Genomic DNA, 21,525 nt, shown 5'->3' with positions numbered 1-21,525 from the left:
AGGAAAGAATAAGTGTGTTCTTGAACAAGGCCTATGTTTATGCAATAGTATATTGACAACTAGCCGTGGTAACAATGAGAAACTTGATGTGTTAAGGTCCATGCTGTATATGCAATATTTTGATTTTAGTATTAGTACTACTAAATGGAAAATATATTAGTTTGAAAGAGACAGTGAAGCCCATACTTAGGGCCATCCTCCAATTTGCAACCCTGATTTGAGCAAGGAGTTTTAGTTAGTCAGACCAAATGTCCTGGAATCCGAGGATTAACCCAGCTAACAAAGGCTGTATCTGTTGTCTGGTGGGACAGTACTGCTAGCTTTTGATGCCAGAATCGTGGTCCTTTCAGCTAGTGCCTCTGCCTTTCCATATACCATAAGATATGCTAGAGCAGGAGAATCTGCAATGTGCCCACTTTTTCCAGGGGGAGGAGACTGGAGCGCAAGGAACATCTGAACAGATTCCTGTTCCCAGTCTAAACTCAGGCCTAATCTACATTACAGTTAGGTAAATGTAAGCTGCTGTACATCAACCTAACGGTCTACACTAAACTGTAGCTCCCACTGATGTAACTTGTGCACTACACCAACTTAATAATGCTACCTCCAAGAGTAGTTAGGAGGACGCAGTGTCAGGGTAGACACTGCGATGTTCACTGACTGTTGCTGCCTTTCGGAAACAGTCCCACAATGCCCCACATTGGCAGTTAAATCGGTGCAAGTGCTCCTGGGGAGGACAGACTGCAGATACAAAGAACGTAGTGTAAATTACTGCAGTGGCTGTATGTCAATGTAACTTAGGTTGCATCAATTTTGTAGTGTAGACTTGCCCTCAGTATTCTCTGCACTCCTCCAAATGAGCCGATTTCCTTCCTGAACTCTGCTTGGTGCATTTGGGAGGGAGAGGAGGGCAGGCAGGTCAGGGAAAGGGAGAGAAGGTGCAGATATGCTCCACATTAACTTCCCACTTCCCCACACCCACATCTGTGTATTTAGGCAGGAAATATCACCAGTTAAAATAAACTCATCCTTCTTTCATGTTTGATTAGGTGAGACTGGGAATTGATTTACTGAAGGTAAAGATCAAACTCTTTGCCTACCACTGGGAACTACTTATTGCCATGTTAGGGAGACAAGGTGGGTGACACAACGTATCTTTTACTGGACCAACATTTGTTGGTGAGAGAGCAACTTTCCAGCCACACAGAGCTCTTCTTCAGGTCCGGGAAAGGAACTCCCAGTGTCACAGCAAAATGCAAGGTGGAACAGACTGTTTAGCATAAGTAGTTAGCACATTTTGTAAGGGACCATTCAAGGTAGATTTCAGAGTAGCAGCCGTGTTAGTCTGTATTCGCAAAAAGAAAAGGAGTACTTGTGGCACCTTAGAGACTAACAAATAGCCTGTTAACACCTCTTTTTGTCTTGTGACTGGAGAGGAGTTTAAATTAATTACTCTGCTATACACCGAAAATCCATTGACTGAACAGAGACACTGGATTTATGGCTTATTACAACAATTTGTAACCCACTAACAATCTCTTTTTTCTGTTCTATGATTACAGGTGTTAACAGGCCTACCTGGAATGGTACCTTACAATATGTGCTAACTACTTACACTAAACTGGTGGTTTTCAGTCTATGGTCCGCAGACTCTAAGGCTTTGTCTACACTAGAGAGCTTACAATGGCACAGCTGTACTGACGCAGATGTGCCACTGAAAATCTCCCGTGTAGCTGTTCTATGCTGACGGGAGAGAGCTATCCCATCGACAATTAAACCACCCCCAATAAGCGGCAGTAACTAGGTTGGTGGGAGAAACTCTCCTACTGATATAGCACCGTGTACACTACCAGTTATGCCAGCAAAACTTATGTCACTCGGTGTGTGTTTGCTTTTTCACGCCCCTGAGCGACATAAGTAGTAGTGAAGGTATGGATTAAGGCAGTGATACTCAGACTGAGGCTCGTGAGCTGCAAGTGACTCTTTAAGGCGTCTTCTGTGGCTCTTTGCAGCACATATTAAAATACCGTGTGATTTAATTATTAACCAGTCTAAGTTATTGAACAATCAGGATACTGTTACTAGATTAACCAATTGTAGCTGATAAAATATTAATACAGGGTCAGCCATTTTGCTGGGAGAATATATTAAACAATGAAGTCACATACTGTGGCTCTTTAGGGTAACGTTGATCACAAATTTGGTTCCTGAACCAATGGGTATCACTGGTTTAAGGGGTCCATGAAAGGCTGTCATTACCATAGAACAATGGTTTTCAACCTGTGGTCTGTGGACCTCTAGGGGTCCACAGGCTATGTCTAAGATTTCCAAAGGGGTCCAAACCTTCCTTCAAAAATGTTTAAGGGTCCACAAATGAAAAAGGTTGAAAACCACTGTGATAAACAATCTGTTCCAACTTGAATTTTACTGTGATGCTGGGAGAGTTCCTTTCCCAGACCTGAAAAAGAGCTCTGTGTGGCTCAAGTTTGTCTCTCTCACCAACGGAAGTTGGTCCAATAAAAGGTATTACCTCAACCACCTTTTCTCTCTAATATCCTGGAACCGACAACTATATCTACACTGCATATTGCCATGTTAACTGTTAGTGAAGTCTTATTGGAGCAATTGTCATCTCTATTCCTCCAGCAGATCTCCAATAGATTAACCAATGTTGTGAATGCCAAGAGTATAATAGGGTTAAAAAAATAACTAGATAAATTCATGCAGGATAGGTCCATCAATGGCTATTAGCCAAGATAGGCAGGCATGGCGTCCCTAGCCTCTGTTTGCCAGAAGCTGGAAATGGGCGACAGGGGATGGATCACTTGATGCTTACCTGTTCTGTTCATTCCCTCTCGGGCACCTGGAATTGGCCACTGTCGGAAGACAGGATACTGGGCTAGATGGACCTTTGGTCTGACCCAGTATGGCCACTCTTATGCTCTTAATAGAACAGAATCTGTGCCTAGACAGCTTAGCTGCGATTGTCACTAGAGATCCGATAGGCCAGTGATTCAAAAACTTTTCCATACCATGACCCTTGCTTCAACAAAGAAATTTCAGGACCACCTTTCCAGATTCAGGACTCTCCTCCCATCTAGATATAAAGAAATTATGTATTCATAAGTCAGAGGCCGAGTACCACCTACTAGGCAACTAATTTGCAAGTCCATTATAGTAAATGCAATGAAACGTTGCATCTATCTCAGAACACGCTTTTCAGTTATCACAGGTGTGAGGTTTACAATGCTATTAGAACAGGAGCATTCAATTCAGTCTGAAGGTAGAACATGTTGGACAAAATCCTAGCTCCACGGAAGTTGGTAGCAAAAACCCCATTTATTTCAATGGACCCAAGATCTAACCTATTATTGCAAAGAGGTCAAAGGGCCATAATTATTTTGGGGCAGATTCTCTTTTGTAGCACTCATGGGTAAGTTTCTGCTGCCTTTGCACTAGTTGATTCCTCAAGCATGGAGGAATCCCCAGTGGCCAAAGGACCTAGCATAACTGGCTCCCTTGCCTCCCTCCCTGCAGCACCTGGTGCAGAGAATATACTGGGGTGGAGTGGTGTCTGAGGGGAGCAGAAATGGCAACATGTGCCTTGACCCCAATTAGTCAAGGCTGGTGCACGGTTCCTTGAGAAATCAATCAGCTGATGAGAATTAAAGCTGGTCTAACCAGTGAGGGGTCTGAAGGAGAGAATCAGGGACATGTAGCTGGTTCCCAGCTTCTCTTCCCCCTCCTCCATTCAGGATACCCAGGTAGTTGTGTAGCGGACGAAAGGACTTGTTCCTTTAGGTGCTCAGCTAGGCTTAGGCAGAACCAATTAATTTCCCATCAATTCTGTTCTCCCTCCTGTCCAGTGCAACAGCCAGCCAGCAGAAGATCTACTAAGAAGCTAGAGAAGGGAAGGGACAGCAGCTGCTTAGAGTAGTGGTTTTCAAACTTTTTTTCTGGGGACCCAGTTGAAGAAAATTGTTGATGCCTGTGACCCAACAGAGCTGCGGATGAGGGGTTTTGGCTGCAGTGGTGGGGCTGGGAATGATGATTTCAGGGTATGGGAGGGGGCTCTGGGCTGGGGTAAGGGTGCAGGAGAGGGTCAGGCTCTGAGTGCAGGCTCTGGGGTTGGGGCAGAGGATGAGGGGTTTGGGGTGCAGGAAGGGTTCCAGGTTTGGGGGGGCTCAGGGCTGGGACAGGGGACTGGAGCATGGACTTACCTCCGGTGGCTCCTGGTCAGCGGCACAGCTGGGGTGCAGCGGTAGGCTTCTCGCGTGTCTTGGTACCACGTACAGCGCTGTGCCCCGGAAGCAGCCAGTGGCAGGTCCGGCTCCTAGGCGGAGGCACGCAAGCAGCTTCATGTGACTCTCGCCCATAGGCACTGCGCCCCCACCCCCAGTGCAGAGCTGGTGCTCGGAGCTGGGGCAGCACATGGAGCCCGATGGCCCCCCACCTAGAAGCCAGACCCACTGCTGGCCGCTTCCGGGGCACAGTGTGGTGTTGAAACAGGTAGGCACTAGCCTACCTTAGCTGGGCAACACCACTAACAGGACTTTTAAAGTCCCGGTCAGCAGTGCTGACCAGAGCGACCCGGTACTGGGTTGCAATCCGAACTTTGAAAAACGCTGGCTTAGAGGGCTCCTGACTCACAGAAGTGTTCCTAAAACTACAGAGGAAGTGGGAGGAGGCAGTGTCCTTTCCGTCCTCCCTGTAACAATCAGGTTAATGCAGACAGTTTAAAATCAGAGAGTCAAAGGCTCAAGAAACATTTTCAATTAATAAATAAAAGTTCTTATTACAGTTACCTTCAAAGGTCACAACTGGGACAGTCCTGTATTCAAATGCCTTCATTACATAAAGAAACAATAGCACATAATTACAAGATAAAAAAAATCTAAGCCAGTTTTTTTAATTTTTATTAAATTCAAAAATTGCAGAAAAAATTCACAACAAATTTCTAAATACACATTAAAACAAGTCAGCTGAAATAATTGTCAGGTTAAAACTTATTTTTCCATAACTTTCCTTTCCTTGCTTTTGCCCACAGTACCATCAGAAATCCTACAAATGCTATAGAAAATGGTGGATTTCATCTGTTAGTATTAGAGTAAACCACAAGTTCACTATGTAAAAACAGCTAACCATTTAGGCACAAGGTGGCAGAAGACATAAGTACAATTTTCAACCAGGCTTCCTTAGTTTGTTAGTTGAAACTGTATGTGCCAAAGATGTGTTCCCTGCACAGTATTGTGTGCAGAACGTAATAACTTATTCAGCAGCCCAACAGCTCTAAGATCCATTGGGCAAAGTATAAATTACCACCAATTATTTTGAATGTTTTGTTCCTTCCAGAAAACTCATGAGAAACTGGAGAAGTCCGTGATATACATTATGATATCTGTGTAAATGTTTAGGGTGGAACAATGGCAAAACTGGTAAAATATTTCTGACACCAGAGAATAAAAACATAGTGATAAGCTATATTTTGCAGAAGACTGGATTACATTTTTGTCTCCATGGGTCACAAATAGTTTTGCTACTGCCTGCCAAGTTGTCACGAAAAGCAGTCACATGCCATCACAGGATGCCAATTTGGCTAGATCATCTCAATAGTGCAGTATTCAAGGCAAGCAATTAATGCACCTTGTTTTTCCTATCTTGAAAAATAAATGTCAAGGCTGAGAATCAGATCTTTATAAAGATTTTTTTTTAAAAAAATTGTTCAATATCACTGATTTTACCTTTTATCCACCATCAGGTATATTTGCCATTCTAATAACAGGTGCAGCTCCACTGACATTCATAAATACAAAATTTTATTTGCATTTCATTAGTTTAGAAAGACCACAATGCTTTTCAATACCACAACATTCAGGACACACCAAGTTATTCGAATATGTAACTACTGATTTACCACGACTAAACTAAACAGTGCATTGTAATAAAAGATATAGTTCACAAAGTCATTATCAGACAAAACCCTAATACAGTATATGCTTGATGGGAATAATTTCTACCATTAGGGAAAAAAAATGGTTTTCCATAAACCCCTCCCACCCACCTAGATGTTCAGACAAATACACATATATATTCCCTCAACACAGGAAAAAAGTATTAAATTCCTTTTTAAAAGAATCTGTCTAGGACAGCAGCATTGCTTTTCATACCACCTTTTAGAATTCAATACACATCTCCGCTTTTTACTCAATCTTAATGATTCTTGCAATCTACCTTATGTTTAAGCAGAAAATTAACTATGTGAGTTGACACTGCACCCTTAGAATTGCACCAAATGTGATGTCTTAATACACAAAGTAATGGTCTACTATTAAACATAATAAATAATAAGACAGATTGCTGGAAATTACATGTATATCTACTACACGTAGTAGAAATTTGCTGTAGATCTAGTCAGCTACAGCTCCACCCCCTCCCTAAAAAAAAAAAAATCTTCTGAATATATTAAAGGAAACAATGAAGGTTATGGAAGCTTTGTACATAAAGTTTTCAGTCTTAAAAAAATTCATCTTTAAAATAGTTAGCAAAGCACCATATACTTATCTTCATACAAGAAGAGCTTCTGCTTGCCTGTTTATAACAACAAGGACTATTACAATATTTATGTCAAGAATAAGTATAGATTTATTTTCTCCTCCTCCTAGACTGGGAGTGTGGCAGTTCCCCATATACTGTACAATATTTATAGCACTACAGTGATGAATGAAATATACTATTTTGGGGGAAGAGGGGTAATATTTAACTGTTGTAACTGAATCTTATATAGGATTGCATATTTGCATATTTACAAATTAGTGTGTAGCTCTGACTTGAAAAACAAAGTGCAACATGAAACTGTCAAATGATTGTAGTGCAGACACCTTCTTCTCTCCCCCACTCATCTTTTTCATTCTGTATGAAGCAACAAGTCAACAGCAACGGACATGTGGTCTTGGCGGAGGCAGTTCAGGTGGGATTTCTGGCTCTGGTTGCAGGGACAATATACTGTTGGACAACTCATTCCTCATAATATCCAGAGGCATCTTTAAAAAAAAAAAAAAAGTCTATAAATGATTACCTGCACTGAACTCTTTAGTTTATTTCAATTGAAAAGAAATGCTGCAGAACTGATGCTCAGCTAAAATATTAAGGACCCCAACATCAAAGTATTTTGAGAACCACTTTCAAAGAGAAAGAAAAAGTTACAAATCAGTGTTAAAAAAAACAGTATTGCTCTGTTGACAAATAGAAGCATGGAACAATTCATATGTTATGAAGGAAATATACTTAATTTGGGGAGAAGTTTCCATGTAACCAGTTTGTCAATAATAGAGAATGTATTTAAACATTTTTAATATTCCAGAAGCTTTATCTATGTGAAGCATGTATAATTTATTGAATTAAACATAATGCTGGGAGATCAAATTAAATCTGTGGAATTCCTAACTTTTCCTCATATTTAAGTGGCCTTGGACAAATCATTCAGTCTTTCCTGTGTCCCGATTTCCATATCTGTAAAATGGGGATAATACTTGCCTACCTCTTGGGGTATGGATTAATTTTTCTATAGCTCTTTCAGAAGTGCTAGGTAGTATTGTAGACCACCTATAAGGAAGTGTGTATGACAGATTGCATAGATAAGATTCAAGATCACAAATAATCCTGTAGTTTAAAGAGGTACACTAATAAGTAATATACATAAAATGAAGTTGTTGCCTTCTAATGTTAATGAAGTGGTTCAGACTTTAAAAATAGTTTAACACAAACGAGGCTATCTCCCATAGAGAAAGACTAAACACTTACATTGTTTGACAGCATCTGAAAATACAAAAAAGTAACATTTCTATCAAGGTAACCATAATTTTCTGAAATAAAGCTCGCCGTGATTTACACGGATACTAATACTCACTTACATAACACTGCTCACCCAGGATTGCACAGTCCTTTCTGAAGGTGGATAACCGTTATAGCCATTGTATAGATAGGGAACCAAAAGCAAAAAGAGGTTAAAAGACTCTCCTATATTGAAGCCAGCAGTGAACAGAAGACAAGGGTCTCTATTCTCTGCTCTGATGCTCTAGCCTCTGGACTATGCTGAAGACAGAAGCTTTAGTCTACAAACATACCAGGGTTGCTTCTCTCTCATTAGTTGTCATGTAAGTTGCCAACTACTTGTTTTCCCAGCCCTTTGTAGTTCTTATCTCTCATTTCAATTTAAGGATGAACATTTATTTCTGCTTTGTCCTAAGCCAATTCCCTAATTCAGTCTCAATTAATGTATGGCAACAAATGGAAGCAGGCAAATGCACAGTCAGCTACTGAACTTTAGTCTAAAATGAAGTTACCGTGCAGAGAAGCGCACACAAAAATCTCAAAGGCAGTTCTGTTTTCAACGGCTACTGAAGAGATGAAGGATAGCAGCTGGTCCTCAAGCAGCACATCCTCAAGCAGCACGCGGGCCCCTCCAAACTAAATCAAAATTTTACTTGCCATCATGTGCTCTGAACAAATACTGATACCAGCAGTAGTTAAATATAGTCCCCATCTCCACAGTACATAAATATTACCTTTTTCAGGATGTCATCTACAAGTTTCAGAAATATTTCATCCACATTAAAATTATCCTTGGCACTTGCTTCACAGAACCGCATCCCAGTTATTTGCTGTGCAAACTGATGGAAAAAAATAAAGTAACTACATGAAGCTGGATGTTTTTAAGAAATTAAAAGGAAAACTGTACTTGATAAAATATGAGCAAAACTGAATCTAGTGTCACATTAGATCCATTTGAGTCAACTTCAGTTCTGCAAGATAATTTTTCTCTTCCCATTCTGTTTTGAAGAGTGTAATCAGTGTGTAAAAATTTAAGTTGTCTTTAATACATTCCGTTAGTTTACCATGTCAAGACAAAATCAAGAAGTAACTGAAAACCAAATGAAATGTCATTAATGAAAAGAAACGTTAGCTCAACCATGAAACCAGACATACAAAAATATGACACTCAGTGTGCTGAATACACAACTCATACAGAGAACATTTCAGTTCATTTATTTATGTTTGTTTTGTTTTATTTCTTTTCATTTGCTTTTAGATGAAGTTGATGCTCTTGAAAATGAGTAAATAGCAGCACTAGAAAATGCCAGGATTAATGCAAGCATATATACTCCATGGCTTTGGAACAGCTTGCCAGGCAGACTTCCCCAGGGCTATGGTTCCATCTCATTCCATGAAGGATTTCAAAATTGTGGGAATTTGTTCTGAATTGGAATGAAATCAGATTTTGAAATAGCAAATGCTCTGTGAAGTGGAATACCTCCACTCAGCTCTAAGTAATTCAAAAGGAAAAATGCAAAGCTCTTAGGGACTCCATGCACTGGAACTTTATCATCTCCTCACCTTAACACCATGCCTACCAATTCTTATTCCATGACATATCCATGTAGAAAAAAAACACACACACACACACACACACACAGGTTCAAACACATGAGAAAAAGCATTTTCAAAATTGCAATTATATAAGTTGGTAATGAACTACAAAGAGGTTTTCAATCTTAGTGCCTTGAGCTAAGCAGTGCTCATGGTCTGCTGCATTAATTCACCAATTTTTCAGACAATATTTGGGTACATATTTAACTCGTTCCAAAGGACAGATTGTTCATATGTCCCTTTATGCCTTCACATCATGCACTTACATACTTAGCCCCTAAACAATTCCAGAATATCAGAAGTAAAAACACAAGCCAAAACTTTTTTTTTTTTTAAATCAAATAGCTATCAGCTAGTATTTATCTGGATTTTCCCTAAGGTTACTGAAGTCTGTTTTAGAAATGTCTCTCCCCCTCCAGTGCTCTATCTACAGTATCCTCCAAAAGTCATGCCATGACAATACTTTACATATTATAACAAAAACTCTTTTTCCCCCCAATTAACAAATACGGAGAACCAATATCAACAGTACATTAGCTTTCAGCAGCACCTTTGTGCTCATTTCCAACACCTGGATAGCATGACAATCTTTATTTTGTGCATTGTCAAAGCCTTGATTTTGAAAAGCAGTCTTTACATTCCTAAAATCTTCCCAGGTTGGTCTGATGTCTCCAGAATTTCAGGAGACATTCAAATGATTCTCTTCCACAGAAAATAAATCTTACACACCCTGAACATTGTGGGTACGTATGGTTAGTCTCCTGGATAGTAACCTATTGGAAGAGATGCCAAGGGTTGATTTCATGGTCTGATTTTCTCACAGCTTGAAATGATCAGGAGCAATTTGGAAGAGGATGAAATAGCAGATTGAACCTAAGCAGAAGTCCAGCAATGGATAAGTCCCCCTTGGAAAATTATTACAGTGGAAACTAGATGAATTCACCTATACTTCTTTTTACAGAAGAAAATGCTCTTCCTTATTGGAGTTTAAGATTCCTGGAGAAGTCATGAAATGGATCACGATTACTTTGACTTAATAATAGGTATATAATGATCCAGCCAAGAAGCCAACTCTCGAGTCTAGCCAAGCTGTGCTCAGTACAGAAGTTGCTTAAACCCAATTTTGTGCTTCACTAATCTCGGGACAGTCAGGAGCTACTTTGGTCCCTCATATAAGTTAAAGCAGTTTAATGGATGTTTAACCTACACCAGCTGTAACAGTACCCAGAGGTCATTTGTTGGCCCAGAGCACAAAGTGCCACAACCTCCCTCCCTACCCTTCTGCAAGGGAATGGAAAGGGCAGCCTATAATCAGTTCTACACCAGCTGAGGATGTGAGGGGAATCTTCAACTGATTTCTCAGAGAAGCTTTCCAACACTTTATGCTACTTTGGGGGTCCGAGGATCAAGTTAGTAACTTCTAATTTCCTCTGTTTCTTTAGGGCAAGATGATATTCCTTACATTAAAGAAACATACCTGGGCATATTCTGTAATACACGGTATAAGCTTAAAATAGATTTTGGTAGAATAATGTATGCTTAAAACACTATGTCTTCTATAACTAAGGGTATGAAGGAGAGTAGTATCATACATGCAACATCAAAGCTGTAGGTATTTGTTTATAGCAAAGGCAGTACAACTGTTATTTTTAATCAAATACTAGGTTAGAAAAAAGATTTCTCCTTTTTTACCTAATTAACTTCGCCCTCTCTCCCCTCAAATAGTCAGATATCTTTCAAGGGGCAATGTGCTTCCACTCAATGCTTGCTGGCTTGGAATTTCAACCATCATTAGATTGATCTCAAACTTGCAAAAGATTAAGCACAGCCCAAACCTACAGCTGTTCATTCTTCACAATTCCAATATAAACCCACAACCACCTTCTTTCACCATCACTAAAGGATGTTAACGATTTGATTCCACCTGCTCTTACCTTTTCTCCCTGCTGTCGAGTAATCTCTCTGTCAGCTTCACAGTCCAACTTATTTCCAACCAGTAAAAGCTCTGCATCTTCTGAGGCATACTGAATAAAGAAACATACGGTATTTCTAGTTAACTACATCCACAAACATAAGATTATTACACTGTTGGTAAAATCAGTTGTGTCACTAATACTTATGTACCTGCATGAGTTCTGTATCATCAAAGCTCTATAAAACCAGAAATAAGGATATATATCCTTGAGATTATATCTGCTTCTAAACACATTCCATAATACTGCACGAAAAATATACCTATGTTTCCCTTAGGAGGACTATTGTGGCCTTAATGCAAAGAAGGTAAACGGACGCATGGTTTTCCAGTGCACAGCTGGGTGCCCAAATCTTTGCATATTTCTGACAACAATGATGACAGCAAGTTTAGTTCACAGAAGTCAGCAGAAGAAGAATAAGCACACAAAAATTAAATGCTTGCTAAAAGAATGAAGTGGAAATCTATAGCAAAAGAATTTAAATTTTTAATCTTCTAAGGGTTTATTACAAAACCACTGTAAAACTGTAATTTAACAGTGTCCCTTTCATAAAGCATTCTATATATTGTATTTTCTACTTTCAGAGAAGTTGGAGCCTACCTTATCAATCATTTTCATCCATTTTGGTAAATCCTCAAATGTCTCCTTCTTGGTGATATCATATACCAATATGATTCCCTTGGCACTTCTGTAATAAGCTGAGGTAATGCTGTTGAATCTCTCCTGGCCTGCTGTGTCCCTAAGGAGTAGCAGCAAACATTGGTGGAAGTATTTTACCAGATCACAAAGCATAGACTAGGCTAATCTGCATTTTAATAAAAAAAACACATCATGCATTCTACAGGCATAGTCCGTATTTTTCATTTTCTTCTATAAATACTAATTTCAGACATCACCAGGTAAGCTGGATTAACAACAACTGGATCAGAAGAAGTAAGCAATTCTATATCAAACCTATTTGTCCCACACTAACTTCACTGAGAAAGGCAAGGCCACCAATCAGTTTTACATGTCCTTGAGAATGGAGTTGTCCAATGAAAACAGATCAACAGATGGAAAAAAAAATTACAAACAATATTTCCTGGAAGAGTGAAAAAAGAAAAGGATGCATGCTCATCAAGCTAACACTATTGGACTTTGTATTATAAAAGCAGCAATTCACAGATTAACAAGATTTAAGAGCTTTCATCAACCAAAAAAAATTAAGCCATGTTTTTAAACACCAATGCAGAAAATAACTGCAGAAATTATTGATAAAAATAAGCCAATAACATGAGGATGTATGGTAGTATTTTCTGAGGCACACATATGGCTGAGTACAGTGTGAGCCTGAAGACCAAGTTCTAAATTTTGAAGTGTCCATTTATTTTGAGAGAGGAAACGGTGCACATCCACCGACAGCGCTGCCTAGTGGTCAGGACTAAGTTGGCAGGTTGTCTTCCCATTGAATCACAGTCATGTCCTTCAGTGCTTCCACCCCAAGGATTTCCAGTCCTCCCCTTTAGCACGGGGATCTTGGGGACTGGGCTCTTGAACAGTCAACTGTCTTTTCCAGATGGCCTCTCACTCTACATGAAGGCTCTTGTTGTAATGTCCTTTTTCACTAGGCTGCAGTCCAGGGCCCAATGGTAGGCAGCTCCACTCAGCACCTTGGGGTACTATGCAGCCCTTCCCACCCTCCCCCCCACTTTGGGTCCACTTCCTATCCCAGTCATCTTTAACTTCACAGAATGGATCACTTCAATCTAGTCTCTGACCTGCATACTCAGTCACCTGACTCTTCTTTGTAGATTTGCACAGGTTTGTGTTGTCAGGTCTGAGCAACGAGTTCCTGAGCACTACTTTCCCTTCAGAGCAACTGCCTGCTCCCTTCCACCCTGCCTCTGAGCTGCTCCACTCCTCTTTTTAAAGCCCTGCCTCCAGCTTGTGCAGGCGAGTCTGGGTAGGACCGCCTGGGCCCAAAGCTGGTCCTTAATCCCCCCGCTCTCCAGTGTGGTGTTTAAATACCCACCACAGGATGCCCAATTGGACACACCCATGGCCTGGCTATCAAAAGTGATGGGGGCTTCAATTAGGGTTCATTTACTAGCAGCTGTACTTCTTTTAGCAAGTTTATGTGCTTGTGTAGTCAAGACTCGGGGTGTTTTTACTGTATCATGAAAACCTGCGCTGAGCCATTTTCAACCATATCACCAAAAAGCCTGCTTAGAGCAGATTTTTCATGACAAGTTGATAAAAATGCCTGAAGCTTGTCTATCCCAGAACTTTCATTGTTGTTAGTGATGTTACTGGAAAGTAGGTTACAAAATGCTCTAATGGATTCAAGGTTTAGGGGTTTCAACAGGGGCCTCCAAAATTAGTGGACATTTTTTGAAGTTTAGTATGACAGCTGGTCAAAACTAGAAACTCTTTTTGTGAGAAGTTTTTTAATTAAAAACATTTATTTGAATTATTTTGTAGAAAGATTTTAGTTCTCCCATGAAAAGTTTCTAACCAACTAGAAATATAAAAATAAATTTTAATGAACTTGTATTTTCCAAGGAGGGAGAGGGGGACTTCCAGCATGAAAATCTTTGACCAACTCCATTTAGTACTCAAGTATTGTATGACTTCATTATGAGAAGCCTTAGAGAGCAAAACATTTTTAACTTGGATGGATGGATCTTTTTTTTTGGAGTATTTCAAAAAGTTTCAGGTTCACATGATCAAATTGACTGTCTTGGAGAAAGTAATTTTTATTTATCCACAGCACATTCCTTGGACATACATTTGTAGAGAAAACTGCTTCTCCCCTGCCCAGTCTCAAACAAAACCTCCATGGATCACACCTATGGCTGACAGGTAATTCAGCATTAATGCTCAGTCAAGTCAATCCTTGGCCTTTCTTCTCTAACTGCCACAATGATACCAGTTAGCATCAACTCTGTACAGATAGTTTCATGATGCAGATGATTGTCCACTGAAGTCTCAGCTTCAGACAGGCTACACCAAGAACTGTGAAAAAATAAAACTGCTAGATTATCATGACCAGTATTTCGTAGCTGGAGGATGGCACAATCATACAACGGTGAGGGGGGAAAAAATCAGTTCTGTCTTCCACTATTTCTATCTCCTGATTAAAAAAAAAAAAATCCACAGCTAAATTTTCCCACACTAAACTTTGATACCTCGCAAGAAGCAAAAACATATTACCTGTTTGGTTCCAATGATACACGAGATAACCTCTATATGTTTAATTGGTTGCTTTCTTTTCACTAATGACACATTTTAATTAAAGCAATGTAAGTGCTCTATGTGCTACAGCTGAAATTACATACAGCTATTATTCACCATTACAACAGTTTATTTTCTCCTATTCTCAGTTCACCTATCTTTATACCATGGTCAAATTTATTTTTCGCAAAGCCCCTGTGACATTTCAATATGGGAAACACTTTAAAATGCCAGTCAAGATTGTTGAATTTCCACATATGAAAAACATCTCTCAATGCTTATGAAGAGACTTCTCCAAATGACTCTCTTGTAGAATTGCATCTGTCATCTGATGTCAATAAACAAGCTTACAGATTAAGTTTATTGTACACGGGAATCCCTTTAGTTCCATCACATTGAATGCCAGACATGATAGAGGTGGAAGGGCAGGAATCTATAGAGAAATATTATTGTTACTATATGGTTAGAGCTGGCGGCTGATAGTAACTGGCAAAAGATAAGATTTTCTGATCAGTTAAGATATGATATTTGTGACAGAACACTGTCTTGCTAGACTTGAGTGGTTTTAAAAATACACTCTAGGTTTCTTTAAATCATAGCCTGTAGAACTACTACACTGAATCACTTAACCCAAGTATCAGAGTAGCAGCAGTGTTGGTCTGTATTCGCAAAAAGAAAAGGAGTACTTGTGGCACCTTAGAAACTAACAAATGTGTTAGTCTCTAAGGTGCCACAAGTACTCCTTTTCTTTTAACCCAAGTAGTTGTATGTTCTCTTCTAGCTATCTCAAAAGGCATTTGTTCACTTAATTGAACACCGAGTTCCTGCTCTATCAATCCTTCAATTCTATAAATTCAAGCGTTAAATAGGTGGTGATCCAGGACAATCGTATAAATATAAGCCCCATCTTCCCCAAAAAATCCAAGCTCCGAAGAGCTAAAATGATGGGAAGAGGAAGGAAAGAGGTTATATAGTGTGGAAATATTAAAATCCTGAAAAATAGCTATTCTAATAATTAGCACTCTGATGGAACACAAATACAATTCTGTACCAAGGCCCAGAATCAACAAGGTATTTACATACATCTAACTTTAAGCACATAAATGGTTCCATATGTTTAAAGTTAGGCATGTAAGTAAGTCCCTTGCTGAATCAGGCTTCAAAAAATAATTAAATGCCACAGTTTTTGAGTTTGTTTTTTTTTAATTTTGGTCCTATTTTCAGTAACTATACCATGAATTAGCAAGAATGCAAGTGCCAAAATTTGATGCCAATATTAAAATATCAACAAAGGAGAAGGAAACTAAAGATGTCCACTTCTATTAATTTTGCAGGGAATTATACTTGAAACTAGCATTATATCTCTGTATAGCAAAACTATGTCGAAGTGGAATATTCATTTGTAACATCCATAGGTACTGTCTTTAAAGCATGCTGCAAACGAATTCTTTCCTCCTTTTCCTTTAGTATCCCTCATCCCTGCACAGAAAGAAGTGAATTAATGTACTCACTTGACTGTCTAATAACGTACAGTACTAGAGAGGTTTAATAATTTGAGAATAAAGAACGGGAAGTTTCACCAAATCATTAAGTCAGCTGTACTTCTGAAGTATTAGTGGGAACCCATTCTCATGTAGGAAAACAGTGGAAGAGAAACACTGTTGCACAATTATTCTGTAATAGCACTTTGAATAAGTTTACATGCAAATGATGGAACTATCTAAGTGATATTCAGATTTCAAAAGTGTGCTGGATTTCTGCAGTTCTCTTAATGAAAAAAATCTAAATTTTCTATTAACAGGGCTCTCCCCTTACTACAAGTGAGATTGCATAAAAATAGAATTAATATAACCTCAAGAAGCAGTAAATTTAGAATATTGCCCCCTGCCTCTTGAGTTCAGAAGAACTTATTCCAAAATGCTGAGGGATCCCAAATGCCAGGTGCGGAGATTATTTTCTGTATGTTGTAATGTTCTATCAGTAGGGCCCTACCAAATTCACGGCCATGAAAAACGCGTCACGGACTGTGAAATCTGGTCTTTTCTGTGCTTTTACCCTATACTATACAAACTTCATAGAGGAGACCAGCATTTCTCAAGTTAGGGGTCCTGACCCAAAAAGGAACTGCAGGACGGTTGCAAGGTTATTTTAGGGGGGTTGCAGTATTGCCACCCTTACTTTTGCACTGCCTTCAAGTTGGAGAGTGGCAGCTGTTGGCCAGGTGTCCAGCTCTGAAGGCAGCGCCCTGATAGCAACAGTGCAGAAGTAAGGGTGGTAATACCGTACCATGCCATCCTTACTTCTGTGCTGCTGCTGCTGCTCTGCCTTCAGAGATGGGCTCCCGCCCAGCAGCCACCACTCTCCAGCTGCCCAGCTCTGAAGGCAGTGCCACCACCAGTAGCAGCACAGAAGTAAGGCTAGCAGTACTGCAACCCCCGGCACAACTCCTTTTTGGGTCAGGACCCCTACAATTACAACACCATGAAATTTCAGATTCAAATAGCAGAAATAATGAAATTTACTATTTTAAAAATCTTATGACCGTGAATTTGGTAGGGCCTTATCTATCAGGGATACGCTATATACCCATAAGTTCAGGGTGTACAAATTCCGCGAGCATGATAAAACACCCACAGTGCTTTCTTTATAATGAATAGCGTCTCTGCCATCGAGATATCTTTTATGATAAGTCAGTTATGTGTTAGAACAATTCAGTTTTGTTTTGCTATTCTCATCCATATTATACTCCGATCATAAGTAGAATTAACACATGATATAATTAATAAGGTATTTATTATTTTAGTCTGAAGACTTATCAAACCATCCATGGGCAGTGGCAATAAGGCATTAGCATGATCAATCCCCAATTCATGAGATTACTGATCTATTAATATTATGCAATGTAATAAACAATTAGAATAAGAACTGCTAGTCCTCAATTACAGTATCATCTTAAAATTCCGAATAGAGTGAATCTAGGGTTCAAGAATTAAAGTTAAACAAGTCCAAACAGCCATATATGAATAGTCTAATGTAATAAGTTTGAGTGTTGGAGGCAGGATTCAAAGGCTTTTACACTACAAAGAATTTAGTCTTGAATTAAGTCTAGTTTGTTGAACATGCTGAGACATTCTGGATTTCAAATATTGCTTTTACATCTATGATACTTTTACACGTCGCATGTATTGCTATTGCAGCTAGCTAAGTAAAATTTTTGGTGTCCCTATTTTTTTTTTTTTTAGGAATTCACTTATACTTTAAAATGTTGTGTTTTGTCTATATAATGCTATTTCTCCACCTCCAGCTCCTCATCCCAAAGTAAAAAGTTGTGAGAATGGGAAAAATGTTTTTATTTCTTTTCCAACGTGCAGCCACAAACACGTATTGTAAAATTATTCCTTAACTATTTATGATTTTGCAAATAATGAATCCACCCATCGTCTTTCTGCTTAATGACATAAAAATGAGGGACATCCTGCAAATGAGATGTCATACAAGGGAAAATTTAAAACATAAAAGCAATGTCCAAATGCTGTTAAGATTCTTACTTCTTTCCCTTCTATATTCATTACTGTAACATACACAGTGATTTAGAAGTGTAAATCAGATATTGTTAGAAAACTCCTAAAAGTCTTAATTTGGATTTAGTGGCTTAGATCATACAACTATTTTTGTTTTAATACAAATGCACTCCATGTGTATGTACATACATACGCATGCACACACACACGCCAACTACATTTTTTTTGAGGGTGGCACCGGATGGCAGTGGAAGGAAGTAATTTAGACTAAAGTAAAAACGGGCTTCATCATGCTCTGTTGGTAGTGAAAAATAAAAATCTTTAGCTAGAGAAGATTTTTGAAGTGGTGTATTTATTGGGTTCATATGAAAACAAAGAAAACTCCCCCCCCCCCCCCCAAAGAGCATCTCCTCCCTTCCAAAACCCAGAACAGGCTGATAAGCTTTACTTATGTTATATCATAGCTTGTTTATTTTCATACCTACCTAACTCTGAGCATTTTGAAGTATTTTCAGCACATAGTTTCTCTTTAGGGCTGGCCATAACTTTTGATGGAACAGTTTTCTAACCAAAAAAGGCTGATTCAACAGAAGCAACACTGACCATGTCAATTCAATCAAAAACTTATGGAATTTGATCTATTCGAAAACTGCTTGGTTTCCTTCCAGCTTGCTTGCCCACCTACCTGGCTTGCCAGCTGCCTAAATACTCTGCTCCACCCCGGCCAGCTCTCAGGCTTTCCTGCTTCTTGGGCTGCCTGGCAACCTGCTTGGCTGGTTCCCAGGCAGCCCACAACTCACCCTCCATGTGGGCAGCGAGAAAGCTGAAATATTACATTTCAGTTCTCCTGAAAGGAGTTTTTCTGAAAACTGCACCCCCCAAAACCAAAAAACAACCCAACACATTTGAGGTTTTTGTTCTGATTTGGAATGGAAAAAAAAATTCATGGAAGGAATTTCTAATTTTCATCTTCCAGCCAGCTCTACTTCTCTTACTGTCTATTACACACATTCACTTGCTGAAGCCAACACTTGCAAACAGGATAAGGAATATGAAATGCTAGTTACGAAGTGTGCAATAATGATCATTTTCACTAATTACATATACCTGGGCTGTGTGAAAAGACAAGGTAATTTACAGGGTATTTAAATTTACACCTAGGATGAAAAGGAACTGTACAGTGTAGCACATGTGGATGTACAGAGAGGTGTAATGGGTGAAACTGCAAATGAAAATGTAGACTAGGTATCAAGAAAAGTTTCTTAACAGCAAGTTAGATTGTGAGCTCTTCAAGGTGGGGAACTTGTGTTTGTACACGGGACCCTGATTCTGAAGATTTCATGACTACCATAATCCCCTCCAATCCCCAACATTTTAGCCTTTGGATTAAGCCAAGGGAAGTGAAGAAAGCCCAACTGATCTAGTCATTGTAGACCACCCCATTTTCAGTTGCTTATAACTTTGCCAAAGCAACCATCTTGGCTAACATTTTCCATGTTGGGTGTCTGCCCAGGCTGAAGTTTTTGGGGGGACATTTCAGCTAATATGGTTCAGCCATTTAGAAGAAAAGGTTAGGGGAAAATGTTTGCCCATGTTAAAAAAAAATCATACAGCTATTTTACTGAGTAGGTCTAGAATCCACTGGAGTAGAAATTTGAAATTTGGCAGAGAGGTCTCACTGATGTCAGGGATGTGCCTTTTGCTGATGGGGTGAAAATCTGCCCAAATCTGAAAAGTTTGCACTTTTCAAAAAGTGAAAAAAGTGAAAAGTTTGTTCACTGTTTGCCCATGCTCAGAAGAGACTCATAGCATTTGGCAGCTAAATTCCCAGAAGATTCCATTTGCACTGGGCATGCTCCATCTCCTCACAGCATCTGTGCACTCACTGGACTACATATAACACCATTTCCATAGAGTGAGCATGTCCCACTTCAGGATTGTATGGATAGAGCAGTATTTTCTCTGCAACTGCTCCTCTCTGCAGCTGAGGGGCCCAATACAGTTTCAGGCACCAGAACTGAGACCAGGGAGATACTGTCTCCTGAACTCTGTCATGCCCAGGCAGGAAGGAAGAGGAGGAAGATGCAGTCGGAGTGGGATGCAGGGGGTGATAAATGAGAGGAAGGGAGAAATAAAGAAGTTCTTAGTCTCCACATTCCTCTGCTGTCAGCAAATAGCTCTAAAACCCACTGGCAAAGGGTGTATGTCATCTGCCTCTAATGCCTGATCCACATACTCAACCTGCTACTGCTACCAGTTACTCCATAAGGCCAAGTGGTAGAGGTCTATGCTGTATATCTGAAGGTCTGAACCCACTGATAACCCAAGTTGGAGGTCAATATGATTCCACATGTTAAAACTTTGTTTTTTCAGGGTTTTTTTTAAACGTAGGAAATTGTATTAAAAAATCCTACGCTAAAAGAACATTAAGGTTACAAAGTCAAATGTTCAAAAGCTAGGAATTGGCAGAATTAAGGTTGCTGGTATTGTGAAGAAAAATTCATTAATATTTGTGAAGCATTTAAGACACTGATAAACACCCAGGATGAAATTAATAATCCTTTAGTCAGAGCAGGGTTTGGAAACTGTGCATTAATAAGGCCTGTGGCCACACACAGTACAAGGAAGATTTAAAACAAAAAAACAATCAACTACCAATCAGAGGCAACACATGGAATAACAGACTTGGTGGGATAACTCACATGACTGGAGTACAGTCATGGATGGTTATAAACTGTTCAGGAAGGACAGGCAGGGCAGAAAAGGTGGGGGAGTAGCACTGTATGTAAGGGAGCAGTATGACTGCTCAGAGCTCCGGTACGAAACTGTGGAAAAACCTGAGTGTCTCTGGATTAAGTTTAGAAGTGTGTGCAACAAGAGTGATGTCATGGTGGGAGTCTGCTATAGACCACCGGACCAGGGGGATGAGGTGGATGAGGCTTTCTTCCGGCAACTCACGGAAGCTACTAGATCGCATGCCCTGATTCTCATGGGTGACTTTAATTTTCCTGATATCTGCTGGGAGAGCAATACAGCGGTGCATAGACAATCCAGGAAGTTTTTGGAAAGCGTAGGGGACAATTTCCTGGTGCAAGTGCTAGGGGAGCCAACTAGGGGGAGCGCTTTTCTCGACCTGCTGCTCACAAACCGGGTAGAATTAGTGGGGGAAGCAAAAGTGGATGGGAATCTGGGAGGCAGTGACCATGAGTTGGTTGAGTTCAGGATCCTGACGCAGGGAAGAAAGGTAAGCAGCAGGATACGGACCCTGGACTTCAGGAAAGCAGACTTTGACTCCCTCAGGGAACAGATGGCCAGGATCCCCTGGGGGACTAACATGAAAGGGAAGGGAGTCCAGGAGAGCTGGCTGTATTTCAAGGAATCCCTGTTGAGGT

The 21,525-nt window shown here is 39.8% G+C and overlaps 1 protein-coding gene across 1 annotated transcript in view; it reads right to left on the bottom strand.

The window, feature by feature from the left end:
- Nucleotides 1-4,900: 4,900 nt before the first annotated feature.
- The window catches only part of RAB12 (RAB12, member RAS oncogene family), a 36,314-nt gene continuing 19,689 nt past the window's right edge, over nt 4,901-21,525 (bottom strand). The window contains exons 3-6 of the mRNA XM_038390328.2: nt 12,000-12,138; nt 11,361-11,450; nt 8,565-8,669; nt 4,901-7,040 (exon numbers count right to left, since the gene is read on the bottom strand). Coding sequence (XP_038246256.1) covers nt 6,927-7,040; nt 8,565-8,669; nt 11,361-11,450; nt 12,000-12,138 — 448 coding nt within the window. The 3' untranslated portion in view covers nt 4,901-6,926. The remainder of the gene's footprint in view (nt 7,041-8,564; nt 8,670-11,360; nt 11,451-11,999; nt 12,139-21,525) is intronic.

The sequence above is a fragment of the Dermochelys coriacea genome, chromosome 2 (assembly GCF_009764565.3).
Source record: "Dermochelys coriacea isolate rDerCor1 chromosome 2, rDerCor1.pri.v4, whole genome shotgun sequence".
Classification (NCBI taxonomy): domain Eukaryota; kingdom Metazoa; phylum Chordata; order Testudines; family Dermochelyidae; genus Dermochelys; species Dermochelys coriacea.
Note: the sequence above shows the minus strand (reverse complement) of the source record. Positions and strands in the feature narration are given on the sequence as shown.